Source organism: Pecten maximus, chromosome 10 (genome assembly GCF_902652985.1).
Source record: "Pecten maximus chromosome 10, xPecMax1.1, whole genome shotgun sequence".
In the NCBI taxonomy this organism is placed as follows: Eukaryota; Metazoa; Mollusca; class Bivalvia; order Pectinida; family Pectinidae; genus Pecten; species Pecten maximus.
The window spans coordinates 15,018,198-15,040,302 of NC_047024.1; the positions used below are offsets into that span (position 1 = coordinate 15,018,198).

A 22,105-nucleotide genomic window follows, 5' to 3' on the forward strand; every position below is an offset into this window, starting at 1 on the left:
TTTAAATTATACAAGTTGGAAGAGAATTAAAAATTACAGTTTTGTCAACTTAGTTCTACCAGAAATTCTATCGGGATTTGAAAATTGTGATTAACTTATTCACCTTTTGAACAACTGGGCCCTGTTGTTCAAAGTTTGATTAGGCTAATCACAGTTTAACAACAATTTCAAAATCCTGATAAAATCATTTCTGGTAAAACTAACTTGACAGAATTTAAAGAAAATATAACACTTGTCAGTCTCTTCATACCTGGCTATTTCAAGGAAAACACACTCCGGTTTTGAAGTAAAGGAGAAATAATATTTTCACTAATCAAGTGATTAAGCTAATCACCTTTTGAACAACTGGGCCCAGGTCATAATTCTATACAATACTGTAAGTTGCATACTTCATGCTATTAACACCTTCCAAAAGTTTGTGCTTTTCTTTATTATAAAGTAATTATGAATATTTAATTGCATCCTTAAGAAATTCTATTGTGCTAATTTCTCCATATTTAAAAATAGGTTATGCATCATTTGATGTAATAATTGTTTTGGAACCTTTGAAGTTTCTTTCCTCTGTTAGATACATTTGTATACCATGGGTGTCATTCTATACATTTTTTCAGCAGCATATACATCGTTGGCAATCCAGCATCTTGAAAAAATACAACCTAATATAATCATGTGACTACATGCTAAATGGTTAGTCTTCCTACAGAGCTTATATATCTAGATCACGACTTCAAATTCGGAAAGTTTTGAAATCCATAGAAAACATGTTAAAATCTGTCTTTCTGAATAAATATGTGCTTTATTTTCACCCATTTCTCTACATGTTCATTTGAAAGAATGGTACAAATCTTTAAATAAAATTCATTTCTGTGACTGATTCACAATCAATCTTGACACAGTACAAAGCTTTGTCAGGACTATCAACATAACACCAAAATGACATCATAGTAATGAAATTGTTCTCAATCAGAATCCTTCCTGAGTTTGAATCATCCATAACACATCACGAAGCATTTCTCCCTTGAGATAGACTCCAGCAGCTAAACACCAAATCATTTGCAGTAAACTGTGTTAGTAATATAGCAATGGTCATAATGTTATCATTTTAAATCATATAGCTGATCTGGACAGTGGTCAATGAAGGTCTGGTTGTAGCTAAGTGATCATTGTTGTGGTCAGTAAAATTCTGTTCTGGTCAAGCAGTACTCCGTAGCAATCATATTATGCTCAGATAAACATGATTATTGATAAATATCGAGTATCAAAATACTTGTATCACAGTAATACTTCATATGAAATATCCTCTCGAAACTTGTTTTTATATCTCCTTAAATATAGAATAAGAAATGTGTCTTTATAAAATGACGATTGACAGAAAACACATAATTACTGATGGGACAACACTAGTACTGTGTTTATATGTTCAATAAGTTTGACATTTTAATAATAAATATGATGTCATATAGCAGCCTTGCAATAATGATTCTCATAATCTTGTTTATTTAATGAATTCCACTAGACCAGACGAAATCGTTCCCTATCTAAAATTCGTTACAGGATTTTAAAATGAAAATTATAAGCTTAAGGTTCACTAAAATTTTGGTACTTTGATTTATTTCGTAATGAGTAGAAAATTGTATCGAGACTATTTGTCTTATGAAAATTTATTGTATTATATAATGACTAATGTTAAATTTTTAAAAAATGTATTCCCATATATAATAAATTATAAATTTCCAGTCAAGTCCATGGTAGAAAATTACTAAAGAGAAAAGTTCCTACAACAAAATAGCCCAGGAAGTAGACAAAAACTAGCTTGGATTTATAACTTTGTCCACAGCTTAAAATTTGATCTATAAGCACATTCCTCTGTGAATCATCTAAGACTTGGATGCCTTCCCGCCGAGAGTTTCTGAGTACGTCCCATTTATTGAAGTTTGGCTTTGAGCTGTCTGTTGTTTCCTTGGTGATGATCCGGGCGGCATACCAGTATAAAACCGGAGACGAGGAAAACAGCATTCTAGTTAGAATCTGGAATAAATAGGGTTATAATTAAATTAAATTTATTTCATACGTATTAAATTAATGGAATTAGATATTGTGTTCTATACAAAATTTTGAAAAATCTTACATAAGGTGTCATGAAAATGTTTGATTTGCATGCAAACAACCACATGAATTGTTCAATTTTAAAATTATACCAATAGATATGATTTTAAAATCTTCATCAAACACTTTCCTATGGGTTTTGATTGTAATAATCTGCTGGAAAGATTTTTCCAAATATTTGAAAAATATCTTCCTGGCTAATTGTCTGGTCATTCAATGACATTTGAACACTTAAATTTAGATGTCTGGTTGTCAATGGCAATCGAGTATGCTGGGATGTAGGGCTACCAAAATCGCTCAAATGAATGACCTTGACCTACTTTCAAGGTCACAGGGGTCAAATATGTCAACCAAAAGGCTCGCTCAGGTTTACTTAGTAGCTGGCATGCTGAGATGAAAGGCTAGCAAAATTGTTTAAATGACATTGACCTACTTTCAAAGTCACTGATTTAGAGAACTAATTATAATGAAAATGTGTTCAAATGTGTAAAGCAACTTCTCTATAACCAAGACCCAAAGGGTCGTGGCTTTATGCCAGCAGCATGTTGGAACAAATTACTTCAAATGAATGACCTGGACTTACATTTGTGCTTTTAATGTTAATACAGGGTTCTTTGCATGCTGGTATGAATGGTTACAAAGTTAGTTCAAACAAACCTTGATCTACTTTCAAGGTCACAAAGTTGAAATGTGTTTCATCTTAGTTAAAAGGCAAAACATGATCTCTCAGATCTCAACTGATCAAAAAGGCCCATGGGCCTCTTGTTAATATCATAATGGATACACATCACTTTTGAATAGGAAATGTCCTTCAATATTTAGTATTATGAGCTCAGAAATTAAAAGAAAGCATTAGTGTCAATACACTTAATAAAGATATTGTAAACTAGTAAAGTGAATAAACAGAAAAAGATGTTCAGTGTTATGGGTTCATAAAGTTATTGAGAACTTACCTGTATGTGAGCAAATAGCCATCCAAATATCGTCAGGAAGAAAAGGTGTACAATATATGGTAACAATTTCCTGTTTCTGAAATCTCTCTCGCTTTGTATGGCTTTGTCTGTCTTTTTCAATTCTTCATAATCGTCCATAAGATCAAGTGTACACACAGTCTTCCAATTCAAGCGAAGGTAGCAGCTTATTACAGAAATACACAGCAATGTAACTGGTGTAGCCAGTAGAAAATTAGGAATCTGTTTAAACTGGTAATAGTTCATGAAGCCAACATTCCAGTGGTTTTTCTGAATGTATGAATAGATAAGTGGAACACTGTCACGGCACCAAACTGTAGAATTATAAGCTGTTATACGATATCCCTGACTTATTCCATAATCAAATATTAATTTATGCATGTTTGAAGTCGTATCTTTACAAAACCATTGATATGCTAGGTACTGGTATCCAAAGAATGGCGATATGCAAAGCACTGTGTAGATTAAAAGTGGTATCAATATGATCCAAATGACCGTCCACAATGCCGTGGGTATTGACCGGACATCTGTCCTTGTCATTGGGTAAAGAACTTTCAGCAGTCGGACAGTATCTTTACACTTTTTATGTATAATAAGCCCAAAATATAGAAGGCCATTTGAACGTGCTAGTGCGCTCAGTCCAAATAAAACTGAAGCAGAAACTTTAAAATTTCTTTCAAACATGTCCATGCCAGAAAATATAAGATATGAAAAAAGAATTTCTGAATAAGGTGCAGACATGAAGATACTTGCAGGATTTATGCAGAACAACAATGCAGCCTTATATGCTAGCAAGTCACTGTTTAAAATATTTCGTCCAAATTTATACAGAATCATAGCTGTTTTTATAAATAAGATCTGATTTATAACAAATGCAGATATCACCAACACCGATCTGTACGTCATCAAAACTTGAAGAGGTAACAGTACACTATTGCCCAACAACCTGACAAGCATTGGGTACAGGGGAAAGAACGCCAAGCAGTTCTCATATGTGTAGCCATGTTCTGATATGTGTAAGAAATAGATGCCGTCCCAACGGATAAATCCCCCAAGAACTAAGTTAACAGTGCTGTCTGCCATATTCCAGGAATCTTTGTCTGTGATGGGTGGATTGAAGACATCAGGCTGGTGGTCTGGAACACAGCTATTGAAAATGAACTGAAAAGTAAAATGAAAAATGTTCATAAATAAATTGGCTATTTTTTTGTTTTTCTAAATTTCCCCAGTTTATTAGTAGGTCTGGTGAATGCAACAATAACTGATGTGAGAATGTCTACAATCTTCTATATTTTGCCTAAAACATTGCTCTAATTTCCATGACATCAAGTTTCGTTCCATCCCAACACTAAAAGTTAATAGTTTTTACAGACAGATGTACATGTATATTATGAGGCCCACAGGAAAGTAGTTCGAGTTTCCTCTGACCCTAACACCATGTCAGCCTACACCAGACCTATGTTGTCAGGGCCAGAGGAAACTTGGACTAACAGGAAAGTAACATGGGCTACAGATTTCCTATAAGCATCATGTTTTCAATAATGGAGTGCTGACTCCATTATTGCCTACATTCTTTCGATCATTCTTGTCAATTGATTGTGCCCTCAAGCACTTTTATAATACAGATGAATCTCTTGAGTCTTAGACATCCTGAAGAAGGACGCTGGTATTCGCTTAACTTGCAGAAGCTACATACTGAAAGTTTACGTAAAATGTGGTTTAAACAGGTACCAGATGAATTTGAAAAATATCCCAGAAATTATACCCATTCTGCAATTACATTTTATTGCTATAAATCACCTGAAATATTTCTTTTATTATGCAAGTATTATCACATTATAATTGTCTATGACATCTGTTTAAATTTCTATTTTTTGATAATCACAGCCACTATGCCTAGTAATGAACAAAGTATTACAGGAGATACAAATTGCCTTGTCTGCGAAGTATATCCACTGAAATATCTTGCATGAAGCCCTGAGGTCAACTCGTTCAAGGTAATTCTCATCATACACAAAAATTATATAAAGTTAGATTAAATTCTGTTTAAAGATGAAGTTGCTATAGATGGCTAACAAAGTTGCATTGGGGAATTACACAGATAAATCACAACATGACACCATCATTCTTGGTTCTTGCTTTAAGATTGAGACGCAAAAATGTGTTGGTTTTTTTTCAGAAAACAACTATTCAAGCTAATACATAAACAATGGGACAGCATTATCCTGAGCTTAAAGATATTTGATTTTCGCAATTAAAAATATATTTGTTGTTTGTACACAGTTAAAATAATTATAAATATGCATGAAACTATACATCCAATATAAGATGTCCATGACATACATAGTGCATGTTCCTAAAAAATGGTCATAGTAGGGGCTTGTCTACTCCTATACGTATATGAGGACTTATTCCACCTGATTACATTGGTGGATATTGCGACAAAGTTTCCTAAGTAAAACCTCTAATATTATTGGAGTAGGGCTTGTCTAGTTTGTAGTCTTATATTTCAAAAATTGACAGAAATACCTATTTATGTCTTTGTATTATAGGTATTTTCTGGGTTAGTTTAATACAAGACTACACATTCCCATGTGTATAAAGTAAACATTTAGATAGTTATTCCTATTTCTCGTTTAACATTCCCTATCCAGCTGTTTTAGGCCCCTCCCTTCACTCTCCCTCACATGAATTACATTGACCGACTTTAACAGGCCTATTATGCCTCTTGAATTGTGTAAATAAAAACAGATGCAAGTCAGTTGATAACTTGATACACTCAAAGAACCACTCTGTCACGCTACTTGGTTGATCTTAATTAAAATATATAATCAAGACATGGCTACATTAGATTGTTGACGACTTCAAAAGTTACTTACTTGCATGAAAAACAGAACAAGACGTGACTGTACTGCAAACCGCCAAAGTTTCGACTCTTCGTCCGCCATCTTGCCAGTGTGGCCTTAGCCTTTCGTTACGCTGTACCTGATTGGTCAATTTTCCAGAAATTCTCTTAAAACATTTTTGATTGGATATTTTTCTTCATCAGAGATCACTAGAAGCCTTTTTAGGTTTCAGAACATACAATTCCGAGGTAATATGAAAGAAACTTCGTAATATTCTTTACCCATTACTTTGTTTGTTTCAGGGCGTGCATTGAAAGGATGAAGTCTGCATATTCTGTTGCCTAATAGCATAAAACATGCACTGAGAGTGAGTGGAAGTGTTGGTTGAAAAGAACAATGCAGTAAGATGCAGAGCTAGCCGTCCGGATAAGTTGTTGTCAGATGTAGATAAGAGATAGACTAAGTTAAATGAATTTATAAACGTAGAAAGTTTCTGTCAATATTGAAGACGTGGTTGAAGTTAGCAATACTTTATTATTACTGCACAAATAATGCAACACATTGCAGTCTACTACTCTTGCAATTATGATAAAATACAAATAATTTTGCAATTGGTTGTAAATAGAGTAAATATTTACACACAGACTAATTAGTCCTACCTGCCTTTGACAATTTCATTGCTAGGGAGGTCACCAAAAATCTGCAAAAAGCCTCAGTTTAAGACTAACATTACGACACAAGAATGGTAAATACCAGAAAAAACTCCCTAAACAACTATGATAGATTGTAATTTTGAATAATTTGAACTCAATAAGAATATGGGTCAACCATCCCTATTAAATTTTACCCTCATGTGACTTATATTAATCTACGTATATGTTTGCTACATGTCACAATTATCATTAATTCACAATTGAATCGTGATGAGGTGTATAACTTTGTCCTCTCCATGATCAGCCTACGGTCATTTTGATGCAGGGTCTCCTTGTAGTAGATGATGGTTACCTCACTGAAAAATTACTGGATGCCCATCGCATGCCATCTAAAGTAATTAGGGAAATTGTCTTACCAAAGGACATATGAGTAACCACAACAGCACAGACTTGCCCTGTTCTCAACTTCCTGAGAAACACAAATAACCCTGGGTAGGGAGCAATGAACCTTGCATCACGAAACTTCACTAGAGGTTTAATAAAGAAATTGGGCAATACGTACCTACCTGACTGAGATATCACAGTTACCTGCATCCCCGACCCCCCAACCCCATCCCCACATCCCCAGAGGTTTAACCATTGGTCACTGATAACCTATATAGCTACCCATGATGAACTAAAGTGAAAGAGATATGATATGGGCCAGTATATTGAGTCATTTCAAACTACAGAATTGTCAAAAATGGACAGTGAGTTGAGAGTAACAAAAAGTTATAGTAACTACGTTCATGTATATGGGAGAAAGATGTATGTTTTAATGTCCTACTTTTTATTTTCTTTGCAGATCCATGATGTAAACTGAAGATGAAAGGGAAAGGCAAGGGCATCATAGACAAGGATTGCCCTCTACAGTTCCCTGACCTACAGCCAGTAGATCATGCTACAGAATGTCCCAAGTACACCGCTGGTAAAACACCATGTCACAATAATATTGTCGGAATTATTGGGTACCATATATATTTAGAATTATGAATTAACTAAGTACTGATAATACAGATATATCATTTCATGTTTTGTTTTACGTTAATTGAGTCATTATACATCGTTTTAGACCTGAATATGGTGACTTGCTCAAGTGAGATTGCATGTGTACGGAACGTGTGGCTCACAATCGACAAACATAAATCCACGTAATTGCTGATAGATATACAATTTCAAGGAACTAAACATCTAACTATTTATTTCTTTGATTATTTGTTCAATATTTACTAACTACATGTTTTTATATATAAGTATTAAATCATAATCCAACTGTCGAGGGAAACGATTACAAATCTCGCATCACATTCATGTCACCCATGCATCTGACCGACAAAGGCTTGTACCTGCGTATAGTGCGCAGAAGATTTTTTCACTTGTCAAATTTTGAAAAAAAGTGTGCACTATACATGAATATTGACGTTACTCTTCTTTTCTTACAAAACTTGTCATTGGGGCTACAAAGTAATACATGCTTAACCCTAAACATCCATTTTCAATTTTACCCAAAATCTGGCTAGCTTTATACTGTATGCTTGTGGATACACGCTAGTCTTTCAAGTGTTGCTCATCACAACATTATCTTGTATTCCATTGACCTTGGTTGGATAACATTATTTTCTAGTTCTATCGTATCTTTCCAACTGATTTTCTTGTAGTAGTGAGATTAAAATTTAATGCTTCTTTCATTTTGATAATTTTCAAGTTACATCCATGTATAAGGTATCTTTTACTAGCTTTATTTGATAATGATAAGACTTACAGACACCTGTCTTATTGAACAGACACCTGTCTTATTGAATAGACATGTCTTATTGAACAGACATCTGTCTTATTGAACAGACATCTGTCTTATTGAACAGACATCTGTCTTATTGAACAGACATCTGTCTTAGTGAACAGATATCTGTCTTATTGAACAGACACCTGTCTTATTGAACAGACATCTGTCTTATTGAACAGACACCTGTCTTATTGAATAGACATGTCTTAGTGAACAGACATCTGTCTTATTGAACAGACACCTTTCTTATTGAACAGACACCTGTCTTATTGAACAGACACCTGTCTTATTGAACAGACATCTGTCTTAGTGAACAGACATCTGTCTTATTGAACAGATACCTGTCTTATTGAACAGACATCTGTCTTATTGAACAGACACCTGTCTTATTGAATAGACATGTCTTAGTGAACAGACATCTGTCTTATTGAACAGACACCTTTCTTATTGAACAGACACCTGTCTTATTGAACAGACACCTGTCTTATTGAACAGACACCTGTCTTATTGAACAGACACCTTTCTTAGTGAACAGACATCTATTTTAGTGAACAGACATCTATTTCAATGAACAGACATCTATTTTAGTGAACAGACATCTATTTCAATGAACAGACTTCTATTTTAGTGAACAAAAGTCAACACCTGTCTAACTGAAAACACTTCCTTGTTTACAGTTCTGACACGGTCTGAAGATGAAGGGATCGGTCTCGAGGAGCTGGAGGTCATACAGAGTGACCTTGAGACACTGCTGGCGTCCGCAGGACTGAGACTAAAACAACTGGAACACGAAAAACAGATCCTGGTAAACTGGCAAGATAAAAAGGACAGAAAAGGGCTCCCTCCAGGGAAGGTGGTATGTTGTGTAGTGAGCTCACACCGCCAAGGTTGAAGGTTGTAGTGACCTCACTCCACAGAAGGTAGTTTGTTGTGAATTAATCTCACAACACAGAACGTGGTATGTTGTGTAGTGAGCTCAAACCGCCAAAAATTGAAGGTTGTAATGACCTCACTCTGCATAAAGTTGTAGGTTGTGTAGTGAACTCACTCTACAGAAAGTTGTAGGTTGTGTAGTGAACTCACTCCACAGAAGTTGTAGGTTGTGTAGTGAACTCACTCAACAGAAAGTTGTAGGTTGTGTAGTGAACTCACTCCACAGAAAGTTGTAGGTTGTGTAGTGAACTCACTCCACAGAAAGTTGTGGGTTCGGAAGTGAACTCACTCCACATAAAGTTGTAGGTTTTGCAGTGAACTCATTCCTCAGAAAGTTGTAGGTTGTGTAGTAAACTCACTCCACAGAAAGTTGTAAGTTGTGTAGTGAACTCATTCCACAGACAGTTGTAGGTTGTGTAGTGAACTCACTCCACAGAAAGTTGTAGGTTGTGTAGTGAACTCACTCTACAGAAAGTTGTAGGTTGTGTAGTGAACTCACTCCACAGAAAGTTGTAGGTTGTGTAGTGAACTAACTCTACATAAAGTTGTAGGTTGTGTAGTGAACTAACTCCACAGAAAGTTGTAGGTTGTGTAGTGAACTCACTCCACAGAAAGTTGTAGGTTGTGTAGTGAACTCACTCTACAGAAAGTTGTAGGTTGTGTAGTGAACTCACTTCACATAAAGATTCTTGTAGAAATTGACAACTATGACTTAGAGCATGAAAACAATAGTTCTGTAGCAATTCATAGACACTTAATGTAAAGATTAAAAGAATAGCAAACATTGTTCGATGCATTTGAATAAATATTTAGACCATGTGCTAGTTACAAGTTTTATTTGCTTTCCTGAAATATTTGCAGAAAAAATTACTTTCCCTTGAGTAAGATAGTGAATGCAGATTATTTACTTAATTTCAGCAACCAGAGACACCTACTTCAGGGAAAAGAGGAAAAGTTGTTGAGGAAAAGCCAAACAAGAAATTCAAGAGCTCTACAGAGCCCTCAGGGAAGGGGGCTGTTCACCAGACTCCCACAGGGCCAGGGAGACCTAAGTCTAAAATCAACCAGGTAAGGCTATTGATGTCAGGACTACCTTAATCACTAAATTTCTGTACGCGCAACAAATTTCTCTGCAGAACTAGAAATATTGAACTTTTCTTTGTACACAAAAAAAAAAAATTTGCCTAGCATTGTCATGTTATACAGATATTAATGAACTACTGGTAGAATGAAATGTGGTTTAAAGGATTGTGAATGCCGATGCTCATAATCATAGCCATGGCAACAGTAAAAGTTTGCCATGAAATTGTTCTTCCATGAACATTTATTTCTTTATAAATATGACATTTCAGTGATTGTCACATGACATCTCAGTGATTGTCACATGACATCTCAGTGATTGTCACATGACATCTCAGTGACTGTCACATGATATTTCAGTGATTGTCACATGACATTTCAGTGATTGTCACATGACATTTCAGTTACTGTCACATGACATTTCAGTGATTGTCACATGACATTTCAATGATTGTCACATAACATTTCAATGATTGTCACGTAACATTTCAATGATTGTCACATAACATTTCAATGATTGTCACATAACATTTCAATGATATAGTAATAGTAATATGTTGACTCCAATCAAGCAGGAACCTTCTTTAAATGACTCAGATGTGTTGACATTAAACAGCAACTACCAACCAAGTTTCTGTAATACAAACATTATATCATTCTGGCTAATCCCGACACGTCATATAAATAAATTTCCCAATCGTATCTATAATTGCAGACAAAAGGGGAGTTTGACACTGCTGCGGATTCTCCCTATCGATTTGCCAAAGTTACCCAAGAATGATGCCGTGAACCGTTTCTGGGTGTCTGTCGAGCCTTACTGCTCTGACATCAGCGGAGAGGACATCAAGGTCTTGGAGGATCTTCTCATCAGTCACGAAGATGATGCCGACTATTTTAAGGTGCCAGCTCTCGGAAAACACTTCTCTGACCGTTGGGCTGAAGAAGATCTCTTAGAGGAACAGAGAGATGGTAATACAATTCATTCCAACTGAAAATCTGTTCTATTTACAATTGAACTTAAAAAAGACTTCAATTTTGCAAAAATGCATGCACCTGAAAAGATTTTGATAGAATGTATAACGGGTAATTGTAGTGTTGACAAAGTTACTCCATGATCATTTTAAAACTTGTCTAATCTGACCCCATAACTTTCCATTCAAAATTCTTTTTTTTTGTGTGTGTAAGTTGAGTCTGCCTCCACAGTGTCACAGGAACAATTTGATGCAGAATTACTCCAAGCTGTTCAAATTAAATAAATTCTATAGCTTCATTTCTAAGAAATACTGTTGTAGGGGCCAAGATAAATGACCGACGCCGTGGTACGAACAACAACCACAGTGGTTGTCCGGATGTTACAACATTACTGAAGAAAGCGGAGCAGAGTAATGTGGACGAGTCGCCATTCGGACCCCTCACCCAGCGGCTGGTGTCTGCCCTCATTGAGGAAAACATCATGACACCTATGGATGATGCTATGGCAGAACTAGGGGGAGGTAACTCTTATACTGGCTTGACAACAACAATTTGTAGATTTGTAGACACTTGAAGACATTCTTATTAAATAGTGCCAGGTAAATGTTTAGCTCACCAGGATGAAGTCCAGGGGAGCTGTTGCTATGCCCCCATGGTCGGTGTCATCTGTAGATAGCTAGACAAAAGATTTTATAAAACCTGTGTTTTAACAATACTAATGATGATACAGCTTAGGTATTTGACATAGATTTGCCTTGGGACAAGACCTTTCCATTAGTACTACATTTGTTGACCTGCTGTTCAGCTGACCTTTGACCTATTTTTGAAAACTTTTAATCTTGGTCTAAGTATTTTAACCATAAAAGATACGGCTTTCATTTTTGACATGTGTATTCCTTGTTAAAAAATCTTTCCATTGGTACTACATTTGCGGACCTGCTGACCTTTACCGTAACCATTGACCTACATTAAAAACTAATTCTGAATTTCAACCCACTCTGCGAGCTATGTTTTCTTCTGACAACTCTTGTCATGTTACTACTGCAGCTTGACAGCTTAAATTACTTCATTGTATAACTTAAGACAGATTTGTAATTTGCATTTCTTCAATGTTTACAACAGTTGTCTAAATTTACATACCAAATATACTTGACTCTGTCTACCCCAAATTCTTAGTTATTACATCTACAAATCACAGGGATCTGAAAATATGTTAGTCTGTGTGTATTTGGACCTCACCTGTTGTATAGAGCACACTTTCAGACATTACGGGGGCTGGATTAAAATTGGATCTTGAAATGAGAGAAGTGTCATTTTTACCTAATTTTTATTTTTATTTCAAAATAAGTCAACACAACAAATATAAAACAAGTATTCTCCTACATAGAAAATATTATCTTAAAGTACTGAATTTAATTCTTGCCCTCCAATACATCTGAAAGTCTTCTATACACACTAGGGAACGTCCAAATACACATAGACTTTAACAGATTCTCAGGTCCCTGTGCTACAAATCAGACATTTTTCCCTCTTAATAGGGTTAAGCAAACATGATCTGAACGAGCTCATATTGTATGATGTGGTGATTCATATTTTGCCTGTACAAATTACTTGACAATATTTGGCCTGGAGTAGCCTTGTAACTTAGTTATAGGAAGTTGGTTCTATTATATGACATAAAATTTAAAAAGAGGTTAAAATGCATATTTAGAATATTAAATGTAGTTATCTGTACCATTTCCTGGTGTGTGTGGCTGTAATGGTCCACATATGTAGAGAAACTCAAGCTCTGTTTGATTTATGATGTTGAGATGGTGAAGATATATTGTGTCACCAAATATTGTTTTCTTCCTTACTTTGTGCTTTTCAAATACCGTAATCTTCACATTTACAAATTTTGTTGTCGGTCTTAACTAAACATGAAAATTGTAATAATGTCATGAAATTGACCCTCTATAAATTACTGTCTGTGAATTTTACAAAATGTCTGTTTCATCAGCGAGGTTGAGAATCCTCTAAATTCATTTGAGGAAGTGAATTCTTAGATAACACCATTAAAATATATTATGATAAAATTTTAGAATCTGCCGACGAAGCTCCCGCAATATCTCCCAGAGCTTTAGCCAAGCAGTTAAACATCGGTAACCCTATACACCTGGAGAAACGCATCAAACGGGAACTGGAGGAACAAGGTAACTAACATCTCCACTGGTAAACATTGCCATATGTCTGCCAATAAGATCAGGTCTGATAGTAAGCCTGCCCATTTCTGTTGTATTTCATTGGAAATACCAACAAATGTCTGTAATAAGCCCACCTTTCCGTCACTCCCTACTTTCGATCATTTATTTAGATTTTTATAGGACTCCTGGGTTTGTCCCAGGAAACTGGTCGTTTATTTGTAGGCTCAGCCTCACCTTGGTAGTTTGTCCTTCACCTTTGATCACCCTGTACATTGCCATAGTAACCATGACTTCGCCATAGTTATATAAAGATACATGTATAACTGTTACACTGGTCCTGTGGATTTCTATAGCCAGTATCTACTTTCTTTATTTTAAATGTGCCAGGCGAGTTTTAGGTATTTAGTTTGGGTTTTGGCCTTCAGTTCCAGTAAAATTGTAAATGTGTCCGGCGAGGAGTTGTGGTATTTAGTTTGGGTTTTGGCCTACAGTGCTATGAAAATTTGCAAACTGTATTGATCTGTTAAACGGGATATTGATGAATATTGTGATGTACAGGGGTATTGATGAATATTGTGACATACATGGATATTGATGAATATTGTGACGTACAGGGATATTGATGAATGTTATGACGTACAGGGATATTGATGAATATTATGACGTACAGGGATATTGATGAATTTTGTGACATACAAGGATATTGATGAATATTGTGACATGCAGGGATATTGGACATGGAGGATAAAGTTGAAGACAACCCTGACGATGAGATTCTAACAGAGCTTCGTCAAAAACAGCAGGAACTTAAGGCTATCAGTCAACATAACATTGTGGTGACGAAAAACATACTGGAACGGGCCAAGGAGGAAATGAAGAAACAGGAAATCAGGAAGAAGCTGGGCGCAGCTGATGCTGAGGTATTTAGTGAAATAGTTACATAATCAGACATCTTAAATGTTACTATAGCAAGCATGCAAGCTTCCAAAAAAATAGTCTTAGATTGAAACCATTTATTTTTGATAACAGTTCCTGAAATTTGACCTTCATAATTCAAGGGGAAAGTTTCTAGGGCATATCAGTTGCACTAATTTTCAAAAGATCTTGTGAGTACATCTTGGACATACCAGAAGTAGGTTATTGTGACCTATATTTTAACTTTTGACCTTCTTATGGGAAAAAACAGTCTTTAAGGCAAATGTTCTGAACCCTTTTACATTGTCTTCAAGATTTGTGTGGTTGTACATCTTGAGAAGCGTGGATGTCACGCTCCAAGTCTCCACAATTTGTATTTTAATATTTAGCCTTCATAATGCATGTATAAAAAAACAAAAGAACCACAGGACTGGGCTGAACAATATACAATAGTTTCATGCCTTTTAAATCCTTTGTATTCAAAACTCTTTTCCTGAGGTGTTGGGACCAACCTGATGAATTGTTTCCCCGAGGCCACAAATACCTGTGTGTTACAAATTAAAATCATTATGTAGGTCAGTTGCAGTTTCTAATTTCTGAATGCGAAAATCATATATTAAGTATACCGTATATCGGTTTTTTTTGGCATATGCCAAATTACGCGTTTTCTGTACAAAATGACACGTTTTATTTTTAGCGTATTTCATTTTTAGCGTTTTTAAAACGTATAATTCAAATTTTAGCGTACATATTAAACATATTTTCATATACAACAAAAACGAAGAAGTACAGTAATAATAATTTATTTACACGTTTGTTTGCTTCAGCAAACTCAGGTCTGTCCCTGACCGGATTTTCTTTGTTCTTCCGTGTAACGGTTACAAATCGTAGCATGGCCATGTTTCACTTGGCAATGCCACTCTCGTTATGATTTCAAAACGATCTACATTGTATACAAAGGACAAAACATAAGATCAACTGTGAGTACATTTTTATTGAATAAAACAGTTCAGTCGAGTCACGGCCAATTAAGCACACCTGTATACGGTATGTGTAAACAGGTGACCGGACAATGACAACACTCCTACAAGGGAACTAACTCTTACTGTAAAATGTGACCATTTTTAGCGATAACTTATTTTTCGCGACCGAGTCTGGTCGCGAAAATAGCGAAACTTAGACACTCGCTAAAAAAACCCGATATACGGTATATCATATATCATATATTATTGTCTAAATTTAACAGGTACTAGATGCATACAGGAAAATTCAGGCCGCACGCCAGAAGAAGAAAACGCCGACAAAGAAGGAAAAGGACGCTGCATGGAAAGCTCTTAAAGAAAGAGACGCTTTAGTGAAAGTTTTAGCTTCGAAAAACAAGTGATCATTTTGGAGTTCCTGAGCAGTTTACGCAAATTCATTTTACATAACATACTAGTGAAATTTGATTCCAGTGTTGATAGGATGAATCAAAAATCGAGTGTATGTCACAGGGTGAAAAAAATCATTTTATTTTGTCATACTCTTTACATGTGAAGTGTTATTTTGTATAGTACAGTTTTTTCATTGATAAGACTTTAGTATTCATCAATTATTCATTCAAATTCATTTGCATAAATGTATTCATTTTAATATTCATTTCAGTTCAATTTCATAAAAAATTCATAAATCATGATGTAAAACAGTTGTTTATATTCATTTCATTTTCATATCTTTCAGAAAAAGCATTTGTATTCTTGTCTTATTGGACCACTTCACATTAATTCAAAACAATTCTGGATAATTCAGAGACAGTGACAGGTATCGTGATATTGTTGTATATCTGAAATCTTGTAAAAAAAAAAATTAATAAAATTGTTTTAACCAATTTTCAAATGAGTAATGAATTTATACGTAACATCAAATAAAATATAATTTTTGTCTCTTACATCATATAATTAAAAAAAGAACTCTAAAATCCATAGATTTCTGATTTACACTGCGATAGTTGTTACATTACATTCCCAGTGTAAAATTAAACAGAAAATTCTTCTGCATCATGATGTTTTTATGTTGTATGTTGTACTCATTTTGACATAGGCAGCAGTGTTCAATGTGGACGTCTTTTATTGGTTGAACTTTTCATTCACGAATATTAAGTCCATTTTGGCCGAAAAACTTTGCAATTGGATGCACTCTTAAACTGGATATACCCAGTATCTGACTGAATGTACACGATTTTATACCATGACTCTAGTTTGAAATCTAAAGTATCTGATTTAAATCGCATATAGTCTGACCATAGCTGGTAATGGCAGGCTTCAAAATTCTGACCGGTCAGCTGTTCATGGTCACCTATACAAACTGCTCTCCCAAAACCCGAGGATTTGTCGCCAGAATCTGGTGATGGTGATTGAGGCAGGTTTTAAAGCAGTCATACCTAAGTTTTCATCGATTTAATTTGCACTCAGTTGACTACATGTCTCATGTCAATTCGTCAGATTATGCAGGGTACATCGTAAAGTTCACCGATATATTATCTGAGGTTAATATTTTCGCTATACATACTGTACAATGTATATAGGTTTTACGGTGTAACCTTGACACCGTCATCATATGACCTTGACTGTTGCGAGAACATTTAACCCCTGAAAACAAAACGTTTGGTCTGCATCATGATCCTGAGGTACCCAACACATATGATGGACGAGTTGTATAATTAAATTTGTCAGTATTCAGAATTTGATAGGGTTGCTTTTTAATTACATCTTAATGATCTGACCAAACTTCTTTTCTACATGTAAAATAGATTTGGAGTCAAATCTTCAAAATTCAGTCAAGTTCATCAAATCTGTGGAATTGTTAAATTTTGATAAGATTGTTTGCATGCTTTCAACGAGTTACTCTAATATTAAATGTGCAACATGATTTTGTCATCTTCAGATATTGTGGTCATTAAAGACGTAATATATGATATTTGTTTGTTGTTATGGATGAAACATTACATAATCCAATCACAGTGTGAGACCCCTGGGGCCTGAGTGGCGGGGCCCCCAAAAGGGAACTTTGGTAAATTTTTGCTTTAAAACCCTACTTCATCTCAACCTTTGGGTGGATTACAACCAAATTTGATGTGAAACATCATTGGGGGAGGGCAATCATATTTTATATAAATGAGGCTGGTTTGACCCCTGGAGACAAAGGGTTGAGGCTCCAAAAGAAGAACTTAGCTGAAATTTTGCTTTTAAATGCTATGTCTTGATGGATTACAACCAAATGTAGTTTGAAATATCATAAGGGGATGACAATCATAATTTATATAAATGAGTCGGGTCTGACCCCTGGAGAAAGAAGGGCAGGGCCACCAAAAGAAAAACTTGGCCATAATTTTGCTTTTAAATGCTATTCCTCCTTAATGCCTTAATTGATTACAACAATATTTAGTATGAAACATCATTGGGGAAGGGCAATTCTAATTGATTTAAATGGGCAGTCCCATGGGGACAGATGGGCGTGGTCCAAAAATGGGAACTTGGCTGAAATTTCGCTTTGAGATGCTGCTCCTCCTTTAGCCAAAATGGATAAAAAAAATGGCCTCTTGTATATATATCTCTCTCTCTCTTAACAAAATTGTGAGATGTAATAATCAGGTTGTCCATCTCTCTATTTTGGTTTCTAAACAACACCAGTATCTCAAGTTCTGTTGGAATGATTACTCTCTGACTTTTCATTTTAGTTTATAGGATAGATAAGAGTGGCCGTCTGTCCATCAACTATTAAAAAAAACTGCAGGCAACTAGGTACTGACATTTGGCCCTGTGCAGAGTACATTAAATATGGATGACCTTGACCTACATTTTGTATTCTCACAGTCAGGGGTCAAAAACTTTTATTTTCTCCATTTCTAGAGAACCCAGAGGCATTTTTTCAACAGTTACCAAGAAAAAATTACTCTAAAGTCTATAATTGACCTTGACCTATTTTCAAGGTCACAAGGATCAAGTAGATTTTTTTTTTTTTTCAAATTGTCACAAGTTTCCTTGAGACCTGATAGTTAGCCATAAGGTACCCACTATAGAGTGCTGTTAAGTGGTTTCGTTTTCAATGTCACAGGGGTCAAATACCAGGTATGTTAATAACTTCAAAAATCTTCTCAAGTTCCACAAGACCAACCCAGAGGCTTTAAATTTTGCAAGTGGATCTCTAGACGGATAAATTTTCCTCATATAATTGACCTTGACCTTTTTTTCAAAGTCATCTGGGTCAAATAGTTAAAGCAGGAAGACAATGAGTCCCGATATTAAGGTCACAAAGATGAAATACATCAAAAAAAAAAAAAAAAAATTCAAGAATATTATCAGGTTCCAGAAGACCAGTTTGCTCAATATTTTTCAATAGTCAAGTTCTATAAAGTCTGAATACAAGTGAACATTGCCTAATTTCAAGGTCACAGATGTGAAATATGATTGAAAGATTCAAGGATCTTCTTCCTAAACATCACTATCATGAAATCAACACGAAAACTTAAAATACTATAGCAATTTTGTCATCATTCCATATATTAAATAACTTACAGCCGTATATGAGCGATTCAGGCCCTCTGGAACCCTTGTTATTTGCTTCCATCAGATAGGTTTGCATGCCCAGAGGTCAAAGGTCAAGGTCGTTGTTACTATGAATAAAAGATCAGTTGTCCATTCCACTAAAAAGTGTTGGGAAGTTGGGATAGTTTTTTTCTTCCTTGAGACCATCGTCCTTAAATGAACATACATCGTAGCTATCGATAGGACGTTAAATAAAACAAAACTTCACCAAATTCAAACTAGAGGTCAACGATCAAGGTCATTTACTGAAACCACAGGCGTCTGTTTCTGGTTAATTAGTATCAATAGAAAAAAATATTCGCGCTATAGTAGTAGGGGGCTAGTATTGTTTTCTGTTAATACTAACCAGAAGCAGTCGCCTGTGCTAAAACTAGAATCGGGAGCATACTGTTAAAATTTACCTGGCGAGGCAGGTGGACAATAGGAGTTTGAAAAGTTCCTAAAGTTATAGCCATTGTCGTAGTCATTTTGAATTGAAGCGGGAATATACTGTTAAAGACATCGTATACGGCCATTACAAGAAGTCAATCTTTCTAAGATAGAAACTCAGAGATAACCGACCCACACAAATGGTATTCGACATGTTTCTCGATATTATAAGTTATAATTTTGTAGGGGTATATCTGACGTGTCCTTACAATCGAGATTGTATCACAGGAGCCAGACCATTTAAATAATTATAAATATTTTAACCCCAGTTTAGATATATCATTCTGGGTCAAAGGAATATGTCGAGCCCCTGTGTTTCGAATTTTGGCCAATTTCTTCATCTGAACACTTGTAAGAAAATATTAAGCTTTACGACGATGCATAATTAAGCGAGACTTACAAACCGAAAGCAAATACCCGGAGAAAAAGAACGAAACATTATTAATTGTTATGTAGGATTCAGAAGGTGTCGGTCCTCTTTGGTCAGTTTCTGTGTAACATTATTTCATACGCTGTGTTGACAACCCCGTATATCCAGGTAATTGACAAAATAGTCCCTGGTAGTTGCGGAAATAGTTAGTCATGTTCGGTATTTCTTTGACCGGTTCAAAAAGCGGCCATATGCGTTCATTATGTTGCACCTAAGAAAACTACAAAAAGGTAAACTTTTTTTTTTTTTTTACAAAACCGTTAATTACACCAGAGACCTATATACTAACACGAGCCAGAAATAGAAAAAACAACTAACTTAAAAACTGTTTTTCCAAAATGATTGAATTTTTCTGAAAATCGTTCACCATATAAAGTAAAATAACGGCTTACATTTTTATTTAATACTGTATGAATGTTTGTTCAGATACGGAAGTTTAAAATCCCCAAAGGTTATGGTAAACCTCGAAGGATGGTAATTAGGTTGGTGGTCATAGCTATATATATTGTCATTCAGAAACGTGATACTGGGTCCAGTTTTCCCAGCAACGAAATAAACAAGTTTGATTTTTCAGCTGATAGTATAAAGATTACCTACACCTATTTCAGCATCTGTACACTAGAAAACCTCTCCTTTTCCCGGCCTCATCTGCGTCAACGTTAACGTTTGTTCAAAACAGAATATAAATTATCAGGTTCACGAGTAAATCATTTTTTCTGTCAAATCACGAGTGCGCCTTATAAGAAACCACGTACCAAAAAATTTCTAGCGCACACTATTTTTTTTCCTTTAAAATTTCTTGAAGAGCATTTTAAAATTAAACAAGAGTACCAGTGGCACATAGTACGTCCGCTAGATGCCAATTAAAGTGACGTGGATTTTTGTATCAAAATACTTGAAAATAAAATATAAAAATTGTAAGAAGAATCCATCATTCAAAATGCAACTTGAGAAATCATAAAAAATATGTCATGGTAACAAATTCTACCATGTTTAGTAGAGAAATCCTGACAATGTTAAAATACGTAGCTACATATCGGAGATGTGAAGTTTGTTTGCTGGCTTGCGTGGTTTACCATCCCGTGAACAGTCAGGGTAATTTTGAGTTGTCCTCTTGCAGTAGTTTGTGACTACTTCATTGAACAACATATGGGACCTGAGAATTTGACACATTCTACGTGTATTTGGACCTACCCTTGTGTGTACAGCAAACAATTTGGGGGACCAGATTAAAATTTGGTAAAAATGGCACCCGGTGACCTGACCTTATCAATGCTCTACTGTTAAAAGAGGTAGTATGTAATATCAGTACTCCGTTGAGTAAAGTATTCAATAAATCTTAAATCTGCTCTATTCTTCCTAAACTCTGGAAACAGGCAAACGTAACTCCTGTTTTTAAGAATGTGATAAATTAACCCCACCTAATTACCGATATAGTTGGTGAAATTATGGAAAGATATGTTTACATATGTTTACTTTCTTCTAGAAAATTCCCAAATCAGTCAGGATTCAGAACTGGAGACTCGCCTCAAAACCAGCTTCAGTATTAGATACGGCAAAGAAATTCGTATGGTCTTTTGCGATATCAGCAAGGCCTTTGATAGAGTTTGGCACCGTTGTTTAGCTTTGAAATTATCCTCTTTTAGCTTAAGTGGAAATTTATTGAAATGGTTTAAACATAACTTATGCAACCGTACCCAAAGAACTGTTATACATGATAAAATGCCAAATTTGGCGTAATATATCAGCTGGTGTACCACAAGAATCAATTTTAGGTCTATTTTTTTTTTTACATTTCTATTAACATCTTATCAATAGAAAACTTCAAAAAAATTATTCCTGGTCACAAAGATGGCTAGTTCATTTTAATCCTTTAAAACCCGAACAGCCAGTTGGAAAAATAACATAAAACATTCCTATAACGAAGTCAGTTTCCACAAACATCTGGTGTATAATACATATCCAACAACGGCACACAGAAAGACCATATTCATTATATATAAATCTCTTTAGAAATAGTTTTTTTTTTCCAAATCGGCAATCACCCCAAACCCTGTATTTTTCTTTCATTCGTCTATTAGTATTAGAATATGCTGACATTGAAACAAATACATGTACAATTTGTATATTAGAAAGTTCAAATTTATAGTCCGCTAGACTTTAACGGGAGGGACAAAGCTTA

At 35.2% G+C, this 22,105-nt stretch overlaps 2 protein-coding genes across 2 annotated transcripts; one reads left to right on the forward strand and one right to left on the reverse strand.

Moving 5' to 3' along the window:
• Positions 1-776: 776 nt before the first annotated feature.
• Positions 777-6,051, reverse strand: LOC117335618 (GPI mannosyltransferase 2-like). Its single transcript, XM_033895741.1, has 3 exons — positions 5,957-6,051; positions 3,060-4,238; positions 777-2,028 (listed from the first exon to the last, which is right to left on the reverse strand). Exons 1-3 carry the CDS (start codon positions 6,023-6,025, stop codon positions 1,738-1,740), a joined length of 1,539 nt encoding a protein of 512 aa, XP_033751632.1. The 5' UTR covers positions 6,026-6,051; the 3' UTR covers positions 777-1,737.
• Positions 6,052-6,069: 18 nt separating this feature from the next.
• LOC117335619 (transcriptional adapter 3-B-like) lies at positions 6,070-17,436 on the forward strand. Its single transcript, XM_033895742.1, is given in 10 exon segments — positions 6,070-6,171; positions 7,421-7,543; positions 9,076-9,254; positions 10,250-10,399; positions 11,127-11,159; positions 11,161-11,380; positions 11,704-11,904; positions 13,465-13,575; positions 14,293-14,486; positions 15,728-17,436. Coding segments are annotated over 9 exon segments (1,329 nt in total). The 5' UTR covers positions 6,070-6,171; positions 7,421-7,440; the 3' UTR covers positions 15,866-17,436.
• Positions 17,437-22,105: the final 4,669 nt, after the last annotated feature.